Here is a 13,804-nt window from a genome sequence, read left to right as displayed (position 1 = left end):
TGAAGAAATTTCTAAAGATGTATTCTTAGGTATTCCATGAACAATATCAAAATAAAAAAAAGAAGCCTGGGAGGTTTTTCTTGAGGATTTTGAGGAGAATTTTCGAAAAGAATTAGTGAATTGGTCGAGGAATTTCTTAAGAAAAACTATTAGGATTTCCTGAAGAAATCTTTGCAGGTTTTCTTTGGAAATATCCTTGGGCTAAGGTTTGAGTAAAAATTCCGAAGCAATTAATTCCTAGGGATTTTTTTCCAGAATTCCTCTTGGGAATCCTTCAGTTCCTTCTCTATTAGATTTTCCAATTTGGTCTCCTCTATGGAAGGGGGTTTCCATTTCTTCAGGTTATTTTCCTGGAATTCATGCTGGACATTGTCAAGGCATTTCTGCTGTGATTCCTCCTGGAACTGCTCCGGATATTTCCCCAGTACTTTTTTCACTTCCCGGATTCATCTTTTCTAATGGTTCCATAATAAAATGGCATATTGTAAAGCAGAGGAGGGTAAACATATTATGTCAATGGTCCCGTTTTTGACAACCGAAAATCAAAACTATGTTGCCAAAATCTGAATCCCACTGTATTCAATATATTCATTGTAAAGGACACAACAAAGGAAAATAATGTCTGCTCAACATCCCACCCAAAAACGTGAGCAATTCCATTCCACCCACGTTTGAACCAAGAAAGCGTTAAAAAGATAGATTCATCCTTGAAATGTTGGCCTCCAACTTATTTCTCGGAGGGATAAGAAACGGGCAGCCTTGGCAAAACTGTGGAAAATTATGAGAACAATTCAATCTTCCACTCGTTTTAGCACAGCTCCATCCCTGCAGGCATTTGGAGATTTGCTGCTAAGAGAGAACAAGTAATCGACTCGAGAAAAATCCCAATGATACCAGATAATACAATGCTTGGAAAAGCACAACAGGGTGTATGAAATACATAAAAAACGATGAAAGAGCCGAACAAGTTGGTGATGATAAATGGGAATCAATTAATTAGAACAAACATACTACACACCCAACAGGATAACATATGAAGATATATAGGCGTTACAGTAGAGATAGTTTAAGTCACAGTGAAATGTTAGAGTAAGGGACAGATTCAGAGGCACAAACCAAAAGAGTGACTTCACTTACCTTTGAAGGCGACAATCCCCGCGACTCGCACGTAACTAGCTACAGCTTTGCCCCGGAATTCAGAACGGATGATGATTCTAGCGCTTTAATAGGTGGCTTTGGTGTGTTCGGTTGTGGGAAGGTCCTGAAGTTGGTGTTGTTGCTGTTGTTGGTTGTGATGGTGTTCATGGTGACGATGGAAGTGAAAATGGTGACTCCAACCGGGTGTCGGTGACTTCTATCTGGCCGTCGAAGCCGGCGATGCCATGACGATGTCCCGTCTACAGAAAGCCGGACGACTGTACGGCGGACGTTTTGTTTTAGGACGATTATGGGGAGTGGTGTGCGGATTTGATGTTGGGTTTTGGGTTTCGGATAGCAATACGATGTGGTTCAGTTTTTGGAAGTGTCGTGAAATGTGTGTATTTGTTCGTGAATACGGTTACAGAGCAGAAGGAAAGAAGAAGAAAGAGAAAAGGAAATCAGACAAATAGTACGTGATAGTGGTACGGATATTCAATAGTGACTATGTATAAAACTTTATAATAATTTATTAAACTAACTACTGGGGTGCGAACTTTTGATGATTTTGTTTTCGAATGAAAGAAATGATGTATCTAAAAGTACTTATCGTACATTTTACCTCAAACAATACCAGGCCTTGAATATAATAGAGTTCTGATTCCGATTTTTATATACGGGATATCTTTTTTCGAAACTCAGTTATTTTTTTTTCTCATCGTTAAGAAGAAATTTCTTCTTATTCTTTATGTAGCGACCCAGCTGGGATAAAGTGAGCAGAGCATTGTATTAAATGACCACTTAAATATTTTGGTTACTGTTGAATGATCTAATAGTCATTGACTGTCATGGAGATCTGTAAATAAACTTATCAGTTCAACAATCATTTCCTGATTTAACAGCTACCGTCTACCCCCGTTGGTTTAAACGACGCCTCATGCAAACCCACGGGGTTCATTTTTTAATTTGAACTTCTAGTTTCCCAGTGGGCATTGGAAAACACACTGATGGTAACTCTTTTTGCTGTTTTGTTTTGATTCCGCGTTCCGTTTCACCGCGTTCCATGAGCAGAATGACGTTTGAACCATTTTTAGTTTGAACGATGTGCAGATTAGAGGGGGTCAAATTAAAGTGTTCATATTAGATGAGGTCAAACCAACGGGGGTAGACGGTACACATTCACAAAAACAACTCGTATACTCTTCTAAATAGATGCAAAACGTCGGTATTTTTTTTTCATTTACGAAGGTCACTAGTAAACCTAGATAGATTGCCCAGGCCCGGATTTGAGGGGGGGGGGGGGGGGGGGGCGTTGGGGGCAAGTGCTCCGGGCCCCCCGGTAAGGAGGGGCCCCCAAGAATTCCGGAACACTATATATTTTTTTGCAACGAAACCGTATAAAATGCACTTCAGCAGACGTTCATATTCTATGCATGTCTATTATTGAGTTCTTAAAGCGTATACAGACTATTTTTGGATGTTAATCTTGATTTGCTCCTTAAAATAAATCAAAATCCAAAATTTTATAATTTTTGGGAGCAGTTTTAAATAATTAGATATTATTAGATTTTTTTAAATTTCGGTATACGCAACTTTATCTAACAGCTCTTGGAAATTATTATATAGAATTTTGCAGAAACACTTCTGCGGAACTCAAAATTGCTACACAAAAGCCTAGAGTGCCTAAAAGCTAATGTTAAACTTAAACTTAAACAATACTTTTACATCTCTAAAAATCATTTTTTTTCTTGTAGTTTCACAATTCAATCAATTATATCTATTGGTCATACGATTAAATCGTGAAAACAACTGCTTACAAAATACCTAATGCCCGAGTTTGCTGAAGACAGATGTTATTATAAGAAAAATTAGATAGAGATGTTTGGGAATTTGGGGCAGTTTTGGAAACCCAAAGTTCAATAAGATCTCGAAACAGCCAGCGATTCAATATATTGGGCAATACCAAAGTGTATGAATTGTTTTCCTAAATCTTGCCAAAAAAAAATAAAAAATAAAAATTACAAATAATATAAATAATAAAAAAGTTTTAAAAAGTTTATGCATGGTTTTTTTTATTTCGGTTTTGGGGACCCACTTTATAGGGTTTGCCCCAGGCTCCCGAAGCCTAAATCCGGCACTGGATTGCCGTACAAAATTTTTCGCGAATTTTACGATTTTGCGGACGCAGGAGCTGTTTTTGTAAATGTGTTACACATTTTTGATGATGCACTTTAGTGCTGAGCGGTCTTAGCGTGAGGAGCAGCATAATGGCTACTTAAGCTTTGCTAACCATCATATATTTCATTTAATATATTTAGTTCAATATCAAGTTCATGATAATGCTGAATCAAACAATTTTCCGCCATAATTCTCGACTCACAGCTGCAGCTCTCCAACGTCGGTTACGTCCAACGCTCGCCAGAGGTCATGCTACACCTGGTCCGCCCATCGCATCGTGGTTAGCAAACACTAACTTTACAGGGTTGTTGTCCGGCATTCTTGAAACATGCCCTGTCAACCGTATTCTTCCAGGTTTAGCCACTTTCAGGATGTTGGGTTCACCGTAGAGTGCAGCGAGCTCGTGGTTCATCCTTCGCCGACATACACCGTTTTCCTGCACGCCAACTAAGATTGTGCTAAGTTAGGAGTAGCTCGAAGTACTCACAAACAATCTTCAGCGAAATTTGTTTTTGAGAAATGTTTCATGTTTCACCGTCGGGTAGGTACAGCCAGTTTCAGTCGGGTACTACATCAGGTGTAAAATGATAGTCCAGGAATAGTTTGTCCGCAGTGATATGCGCTAATAGTTCTTTCTAGAGCGGCCTTAGTGAGGCAGCTAACAAGCCACTGATTTATGGTACCGGATGAACCAGCTGGCTCCAGTTCACCCAGATTACAACCGTTTTGTTCCTTCTGAATTCACGAGCCTCCTTGTTGATCCTAGTTTCTAACTCAAGTTTCCTTTCATATCTGGACTGAATAATTCCACATTTTACCAGCTTTAACAACTACCCACTCTTTACAACAGCTCCTTGAATCCCAACATTGTTTCTGGATTTTCCAGATTCCTCTGGCTGGTTCAGAGCCCCCGCGGGGTAACCGGAAGTAAACGCAGGTGTTCAGTGAGGTATGCAAATAATCATTGTGCAAACATTATGGACACAATAGTCTAATAAAGAATGCTCATTTTTTTTTTTTATTAGATAATCCTTAAAGCAAGCCCTTCTTCATGATTTAACTTTAACCTTTGCTCAGGGCTACAACTCACAAAGAATCGAAGAAAAATGTTGCTAGAATTTCCAGAAAGAATTACATCAAGTGAGGTGGTTAGCACGGCATAAATATCACAAGGCTGGCTAGTAACCTATGTAAACATCTATTTTGGATGTAAACATGTGACGTCGTTCTTATCGTTTCTCACGTAGATCAAATTGGTGTGGAGTACTAGATCGCCTATTGACCAATCCAAATCCCTGTGTGGTAGTGGTTTGTGTTCAGATTTCCCGTGTTAATCTATCTGTAAGAACTTTGTAAACATCTTTTGTTCTCCCGTATATGCATAGGCTTGCATTAGGTTTAGTGAGACATTTTTTGGACAACTCAATGAACGATTTGAATTACGTCATCAAAAAACTGTCAGATTTCGGGAATATATCACCTTCTTCTGTACACCGTGGTGGTTAGAAGCAAATGGTCGTAAGTGACAAAAACTAACTTTCGAGTAAATGAGGCTCAAAGTTTTGCACAAATTTTTTATTCCATATCCCTTTCGTGACGAACCAGCACAATTATTGTGCTGTTGAGCGGTAGCAGTTTTGCATATTTGTTTCATCTGTTTAGACTTTGTTTTATGTGAAGTAAACTGTTTCAATAATTCAGCCATTGCCCATTGCACGGTGACGTCATCAAGAAATCGCTCTCTTTCTCTCCTACGGGAAATTAGAAAACAACAGGACCAACACCTGTCAAATTTGACAGGTACTGGTCCTGTTGTTTTCAAACTCTCTGAAGGAGCAAAAGAGATAGAATTTCGCCGTGAGATGGTCTATTACAGCCTACTTGTTTGTGTGTAAACAAACTTTTGTTTACGTTGCCTGTGAGATTTACCACAGTAAAATGAAGGACCCGATACCACCAGGGAAGCAGAAGAATGTGGTATACTCCATACCGTGCGGAGCCGAAGACGGGAAGGTGTACATCGGGCAAACGAAACGAATGCTCGAGGTACGAATTGCAGAACACAAGAACGACTGCAAAAAGAGAGTTCCCAAATCTGGCCTTACAGTACACACGATGGAGGAAGGCCACGTTTTCGACTTCGACAACACAACGATTTTGGAACGAATCGAACACCCAGATACCAGAATGATCGCGGAGGTGTTCCATATTGAAAAGCTAGGTGAACAGCAGACGGTTAATCTCCAACGAGAGTGTGGAAATTTCAACACGACGTACAACGGACTATTGGCCCGACTACGTGGAGAAACGCGAGCACAAACGAGAGAAAGAACGAATGACGTCGCAACCGAAAACGAACCGAACGGAATGGGGGTCTAATAGGGTGTTAGAATGATTGGGTGGTCTGGGAAAATTAATTTAGTATATTTGTGACAGACCAACCCGAGCAGAGGGGAATATCAAATTAATAACTACGAAATTACAAAACCTGTTTTTATATCTCGTTTTGTTTTTATTGTATTATCAAGGCATTACGTTTCCATAACATGTTTTGTTGGACAATCTTATTTTGTTATGACCAAGCTATTGGTATACAGCCGTTAAATAACATTTCAATATTACATTTTGTTGTGGAACAAGTTTGATTATTATTGTATTATTTAGAGTGTACAAATACTTAATGCTATCCCAAGGAACAAAAGTAACTGAACAACAGTTTCTTAAGCTAAAGTTTGCTGAAGAATGATTTATTCCATTCTTATACAGCAAAAATAGTATTTAAAATGTATATACTTAAAATGTATATTTTTAATGGCACAAATGTCTCAAATGGAGGATAACGTGCCTCTGGAGCCAGCCTTCTGATACGTCATTCAACAACGTTATTTACAGTATTTCGCGAGTTATGCTTCAGAAATATTTTATTTATTTATTTATTTATTTATTTATTTATTTATTTATTTATTTTTAACTCTAAATTTGGGAAGAGGGAAAAACCCCTTTGAGTGATTTCGAAAACTATGCGTGAAATCGTTCTCAAAAAGGCACAAAACCTCTTTATCTTTTCGAAAAACATTATAAACAAATTTAAAACTAAATAAAGGCTCTTCCGGAAATAATCCATAGCTGAGCCGTAATCTTGAAAAGAATTCGTCAAACGATGATAATGATCCGAGGTACTCTGTATGGGGACCGAAATTCGAATGCTGAAAATATATGAGAAATATTTTATATTTTCACATGTTTTCCTTGTCGTTCCAGAGGATGAAGTCGGATCTACCTATTTGTGGTAAAAGATTACATGAATAGTTGAAAATACGCCTATGAGGGAAGAGAGAAACTGAAGTTCGCAATGATTGTTCCGCCATTCTCACATGCTAGTCTAAATATGTGTAGCATTCTCAGCCAACACGAAGTCATATATGATGTAGAAAAGGATGCTAATGTGGAGTCCATATGCGTACATGATTTCATTTAACCACGGGTAAAAAGTTCGCATATCGCCTCCACTTTAGCATCCTATTCAACAGCATGTGCGATTGTTTGATATCATAACTAATTTTGCTTTCGGGATCAATAACTCTTTAATATCAAAACTTGTTCTTGGAATATTTCCCAAATTCACTGTTATTAAGTTGTCATTGACACTAACAAAACATGTTATTAAATTGATTTTCCAAGAACAAATTTGTGTTATCTGACTTGTTATTTTGCCGCTTATGACAGACAAGTTTATAACTCAATATGTTATGTTAATAACATAAAAATAACTAATTCCATTATGCAGTTATTTTGCCAAAATAACGCATTTTGTTATGCTGTTGTTGTTCTCTTCTGCTCGGGAAGCTGATGGTCACATTCAGCACGTTGTAAGTGTATTGTATTTTTTATATGTAATCTTGACTAAGTAAATTGTAATCGTTTTAATAAATGTTCTAGGCGTCTGAAGAAGGCTGAAGAGAAGTTAGCCGAAACGCGTAACGCGAAATATGCTGTTTTTATTACGTCACCGAAAAGAGCCAAGTTTATTTTGAAACTTCAAATGTGTTTTACTCGTGTTTTTTTGTTGTAACATGTGACATCTAAGCGGTCGGCGTCGGTGGTGTAGTGGTAAGCGTGGCTGCCTCTCACCCCAGTCGGTCGGGATTAAATTCCCGTCGACGCCAATGGGATTCTCTGAGACATAAAATCGGTGATTACGTTTTCCTTCGGATAGGAAGTGAAGCCGTAGGCATTGGCGTATCCAGGATTTTTTCCTAGGGGGTGCCTGGGGGGTGCCAGTTTCAGTAGCTTCCAGATTGTTTTGCTTTTTTTTGCAAAAAGAAATACCGATCCACCATTTTCGGAAGCAATAAATTTAAATACAATTGAATCATAAAGAATTACGATAAAATTTCCTGAGAAATTTGCAAAATAACTGAAAAAGAAATTACTAAAATAATTACGGAGGAATAGCCATTGAAATATAGAAAAAAAATCCAAAGGAATTGTTGATTCCATTCCCAAGAATAGTCAATAGAATAGTTGAATATCAGTTTCTTAAACTAAAATTTGCTTATGAGTGGGTTGTTCCTCTTCTATAAAGCTAAAATGTTTGTTGGGTTCCAATGGAACTACCGTAGAAATTTTCAAAAAAAAACACCATGTCGAAAGAACCCTCAAAGAAATGGCCATATTGCGGTTTCGCAAATACGGAGCTGTCCCAAGCAACCAAAAGTTCGGATTGCACTTGAAGTGCGGACTCAGAAGTTCAAATTTGGTTCAATTCTGGCTTCGTCGAACTTGATTCTCCAAAAAGTTACTCATGTATTGTTTACGTACTTAGAAGTACATGTACAAGCTTTTGACTTCACTTCAAAACGACATTAAAGTCCAAAACAGGTTCAGAAAGAACTTACGTTGAACTTTAGAGCAGAGTTCAATCAAATATTAACCGAACTCATGTTAAACTTGTGCGTGCCTCTAAAGCTCAAATAAAGTTCATTTGGACATGTTCCAGCAACTTGAAATGTTCCGTTCCGAACTTGTTTCGAACTTGTTTTGAACTTACTACTCAAAGTTCGGATAAATATTAACCGTACCAAAAGTGAACTTCGCTTGAACTTCGGCGACAGCGGAGCTGGGGAGAAGTTCTCATTCAATTAAATGACTCGGAAATCGAACGCAGCAGCCACATTTTGTGTAAATATCACAAGTATACTTTGTTTCACTATAATATTTCAACGTACTTACTTGTAATCAACGCAAAACATCCATATTGTGTGGCTCAAAAGCTGCCTGGCAGCGGACAACTGGTAGAGCAGGATTCCGCTGGAGTTTTTTTTTTTCAACTGCGGATAAAAGTCTTCCATGTTTTCAACCCCGTTTGACTAGTCGCACCAGCGCGCCGGTAATCGACGCGATCGTATCACTGAAAACATGTAAACTTTTCTGAATTATTGGCACTGGCATTAATAAATTGTTTTGTACTTGTTCAAATTACGAACCAAAACAAACTGAAAACGTCAAACTGTGTAAGTTCACAAGAAGTTCCACGTAAACTTCTTTCGAACCTTCGGCTTCAGGTTCAGGAAAAGTTCACACGCGAACCTGATTGAGCTCTACTAAAAGATATCAGCACATCGAGTAAAATCCCACAGTGCCCAACAACACATACATGGAGTAGTGGTTAGGCGCCGGCTTTCAACGAGGAGAACCCGAGTTCAAATCTCAGTAAGTAAAAAACATCAAAAATTATTCCAAGGTATTAGTCAATTTGGATTCCACATGTACTAATGTGTCTTAATAATAAATTACTTTTGAGGACTAAGCGCATTTTTTCTCATTTTTTCGAAGCTTATTTTTAAGCTGAATAGCGTTCCCTCCAGCGACACAAGTGTACTTTTTGTGAACTGAAGTTCGATTAATTACTTAAAAAGTGAGCTGAATAGAATGCTATTCATCTTCCTTCGAATAGCTGATTAAGCCCAAACATGCTATTTTATCCGAACTTTTGGTTGCTTGGGGTGTGTTCTCGAATCCCACCAGAACGCGATTCTTTTTTCACAAATTCATCTCTCATTTTGTCAATAAGCAACATTCTGTGCCTTCTAATTAATTACAAGTTTTTCCCGTACATTCCTATAAGATTTCACTAAAGATTTCTTTAGTAATACCTTCTAGAATTTCTCTGGAAATTCCAACTATTCCCAAAATTCGTTTAGGGATTCCTCTAAAGATTTCTATTGGGATTCCTTCAGCTAGAATTCCTTGAAGAAGGCCAAAAAGAGTTCCAGGTGTAATACTATGGTTAATTTCTAGAGTAATCCATGAATTCCTGGATGAGTCTTTAGAAAAATCCCTGGAAGAATCAAAGGCATTTCTGGAAGTATCCTAGGAAAACTGGCAAGAAGAATCCCGGCAAGAATTCCAGAAGAAATCTCTAGGAATTTCTGCAGGTATCACAGTAAGAATTTCAATGGAGGAGACCTAGAAGGCATTCCTGAAACATTAGAAGCAGCAGTAATCATTTATGGAATCCTAAGAGGAGTTCCTGGAGAAATCCAACAAGAAATATTAGGAGAAATCCCAGATTTTTTTTTAAGATTTCCAGGAGGACACACCGAAGGTACTTCTGCAAGACTCGATTGTCTTGAATAATCCCAGCAAGTTTTTGGAGGAATCTCTGGAGAAATTCTTAGTAGAATCCGTAGAAGAATTCTGGGAGGTATTACAGTAAGAATGACTGGAGGAGTCCTATGAGGAATTGCTGGAAGAACCACAGCAGGAATAGCTTGAGAAATCCAGCTGCAATTTGTGAATGAAGGCCAAGAGGAGTTCCTGTAGGAATCCCATGGGAAATTTATGAGCGAATCCGTGGACAAAATATCTTGGATAAAAAAAACCTGGAGGAATCACCGGAGAGTTTCTGAAGATATCACAGGAAAAATTTCAGGAGGTACTCTTAGAAAGATTCTGGGATGTATCACTGTAGAAACCTCAGAAATCCTAGAAGAAATTTCTAGAGAAACCCCATCAGGAATGCCGGGATGAATCCAAAGAAAAAATCCTTGGAATACCTAGAGAAGTCCCTGCAAGAACCGGTAGAGGTATTTTTTATATCCTTCAAAAGAAGAATAATAAAGATACGGCACAAGCCTTGGACTTGTCAACATCTTTATTATTCTTCTTTTGAAGGATATAAAAGTATTCTGGAAGAATCTATAGAGAAGGCCATGAACGAATCGCAGGAGGTTTTCCTGAAAGAATCTCAGGTAGAATTCCAGCCATAATGCTAGGATAAATTCGTATAGGAATCACTAGGAAGAATTTCTAGAGGAATTGATGGAAGAATTACATGATGAGTTGTTTTAGATATTCTTGGAGGAAGGCCAAAAAGAGTTTTTGCAGGAATTCCATGAGGATTTTCTGGAGACATCTTTGGATAAAATCTGTGGAGGAATTCCTAGATGAGTCCTTGCAGGAATCTCTGGTGGAGGAACCAAAATAATTTCTGCAAGAATTCCAGGAAGATTGCCTGGAAAGGTCTCAGCATAAAACCCAGGAGAAAGCTCTAGAAGAATCCGAAGCATTATTGCGGAAATACCACAGTTAGAATTTCTGGAGGAAGAATAGCAGGAAGAACCGCATGAACTGCTAGAGCAGCCACAGCTGGAATATTTGGAGGAATTATTAGAATTCCGGGAGCTATCATAGAAGTAATTTCTTGAGAAATCCTAGATGCATTTAAGTTAAAATACACAAAAATAAAAATTAAAAAAACAAAAAAAAAGAAATCCTAGATTCAACAATGCCAGGGGTATCTTAAGAGAAGTTCCTCTAACAAATGCCAGGAGGAATACCCACAGTTCTCCTTGAAGAAATCGGTAGAAGTATACTGGAGGAATTCCTGATGGAATCGCAGGAGGAATTTCTGGAGGAATCTCAGGAAGATTTCCCGAAAGTATTGCAGCAAGTAAGTATGCCTGGAGAAATCCCTAGAAGTATTTCTGTAGAAGTCCTAATGGGAATTGCTTGAAGAATTCCAGCTGAAATTCATGGAGACAATAGAAATTCTTGGGGAAATCCCCTGTGGAATTTCTGGAAGAACTTCTGAAGAAAGTCCTGGATATGTCCGTGAAGAAATGTATGGAAGCATCAATGAAGGGATTTTATAGGAAAATCTCAGGGAGATCTTCCTGAAGAATTTCCGGAAGAACTTTCCTAGTAGAATTCCAGAAGGTATCACAGTGAGAATTTGTAGAGGAGGAGTGACTTTGCTGTAAGAATCGCAGCAGGAATTGCTTGAGGAATCCTAGCCACAATTTCCGGAGGAAGGCCAATATAAGCGCCTGAAGGAATTCCATGACAAATTTCTGGAAAAATCTCTGAATTAAATCTCTGGAAGAATTCATGGAAGAATCACCGGAGGAACTTCTAAAAGGATTCCAGGAAGATTGCTTGAATAATTCCAGCAGAAATTCCTGAAGAAAATTCCAATAGAATCTTTTAGAGAGAAATCCCTAGAAAAATTCCGAGAAGAATCATAGTAAGAATTTCCAAAGACATCCTAGCAGAATTTGCTGGATCAATATCTGCAGAAATTTCTAGTAAGTCCAACCCCATCATGACTGCCTGGAGTATCCTAAGGAAAGTTTATCAAGGGGAATCCATAAAGGAAGCCTAGAGAAATCACTGTATGAATAGAAAGAGGTATTTCTGGAGGGATCTATGTAGAAGTCTATTGATTATTCTTACTAATATCCAAAACGTGCAGCAGTTACACATATAAGTAATTACGGATGTGTTCTGTTCTAATGTGCCATTAATAAATATTAGAATTATTGTGTGAAGTTTTAAATTTTAGGTGCCTGTCGAGGAAAAATTCTAGGGGGTGCCGAATATGTTCTAGGGGGTGCCAGGCACCCCTGGAACCCCCCCTAGCTACGCCAATGGCCGTAGGTCCCGGCCCATGTGTTGATGGGTTCGATATGTAGGGTCCCAGGTATGGTGGCTGTCTCCCTAGGCGTCGCAATTTAAGGCTTAGCTCCTAGACCCGCCGACGTAAAACACAACTGGCGTCGAACGGTGCTAGTTGGCCAGAAAAAAGGAAGAAGAAGATATGGGAAGATTCAAAAATTACGTCCATCGTTTTTCGGGATTTCTAGACCCCCCCCTCCCCCCTCTGTCACGCAATTTCCCTATACCCAATACACGTACTGTCACACTTTTCTAGACCCCCCCCTCCCCCAAATGTTGGACGTAATTTTTGAACGTTCCCTATTTATGCGCCCGAGGACAGAATAGATATCATTGAGTTATCAAGTAATAAAATAAACATGTAATCTTACTAGATATGTATAAGCTTATAAAAAGTTCCTGATTAAAATACTTTCATGGGAGTAACACAGACAAACAGACGTAACACCCAGAGCAATTTTCGTGAAAATCCATCGCCCAGCTCACACTACCATCACCTGGTGGTAATGTTTCACGCTACACTGAGTTGTGCAATATCGTCAACAGAAGGCTCTGTCAAACGCAAAGAAAAGCGATTATCGCAAACGCAAACTTATCGCTAAAAGAGTGATCGATGGAAATTTCGCAAGTGTTACGTCTGTTTCGATGGGCCCATATAGCCGAGGCGGTAAACGCACGGGTATTCAGCATGACCATGCTGAGGGTGACGGGTTCGATTCCCGGTCGGTCCAGGATCTTTTCGTAAAGGAAATTTCCTTGACTTCCTTGGGCATAAGAGTATCTTCGTGCCTGCCACACGATATACACATGCAAAATGGTCATTGGCAGAGGAAGCTCTCAGTTAAAAACTATGGAAGTGCTCATTGAACACTAAGCTGAGAAGCAGGCTTTGTCCCAGTGAGAACGTTACGCCAAGAAGAGGAGAGAGGAGAGAGAGGACGTCTGTTTGTCAGTGGGAGTAACAAGATATCTTAGAGATACCATCAATCTGATGTAAACAAAATGTTAGAGCGTAATCCCGAGAGCCCAACCAGTCTCCTTCGTTTGAAGGAGGAATCTGTTTCAACGCTGCCTGGAGAAAGAGCACCATAGTTTGCATTTGACCGGACAAAAATTGTTGATCAACATCGACGCTCCTCTGCGCTCCCTTTTTTAGTGTACCACATAGTCAACACTGATCATACGGTAAACAATCGATCATATGTTCACTTTGTATCTTCGTATTATCTGGTGTGCTACATACAATCAGAAACCAAAGAAGAGAACACAACAACGCAGACAGAATACAACATGACCCACCCGAAGAAGATTGTGACCCGACATTTCTGGAGCTCGATTTGAAAAGGTCGTATGTGCTTTTGTCGATTAAAAATTCGATCAGTTAGATTTGCTTATTATAGCAAAAACTGTTGCAATTCAACAAAGTTGATACATTATAAGGTATCAGAAGGCCGGCTCCAGAGGCACGTTATCCTCCATTTGGGACATTTGTGCCATCGCCAAAATAACAGCCTATTTCATCATCTACCTG

The 13,804-nt window shown here is 38.9% G+C and overlaps 1 protein-coding gene across 16 annotated transcripts in view; it reads right to left on the bottom strand.

Annotated features, from left to right (window-relative positions):
* LOC109408315 (solute carrier family 35 member F3) overlaps window positions 1-13,804 on the bottom strand; it is a 277,247-nt gene that overhangs the window by 15,279 nt on the left and 248,164 nt on the right. For 6 of the 16 annotated variants that reach the window (XR_009996546.1, XR_009996545.1, XR_009996549.1 and 3 more), the window contains one exon: window positions 1,144-1,415. The exons of the other annotated variants lie outside the window; for them this stretch is intronic. Coding sequence is in view for 2 of the 6 variants with exons in the window: in XM_062846979.1 (XP_062702963.1) it covers window positions 1,355-1,415 (61 nt within the window). In the remaining 4 variants the exon portion in view is untranslated. Of the gene's footprint in view, window positions 1-1,143; window positions 1,416-13,804 lie in introns of those variants that run through there. 16 annotated transcript variants of the gene reach the window in all.

Source organism: Aedes albopictus, chromosome 1, assembly GCF_035046485.1.
Source record: "Aedes albopictus strain Foshan chromosome 1, AalbF5, whole genome shotgun sequence".
NCBI lineage: Eukaryota > Metazoa > Arthropoda > Insecta > Diptera > Culicidae > Aedes > Aedes albopictus.
The sequence above is the reverse complement of the archived record's forward strand: the minus strand, read 5'-3'. Positions and strand labels throughout refer to the sequence as shown.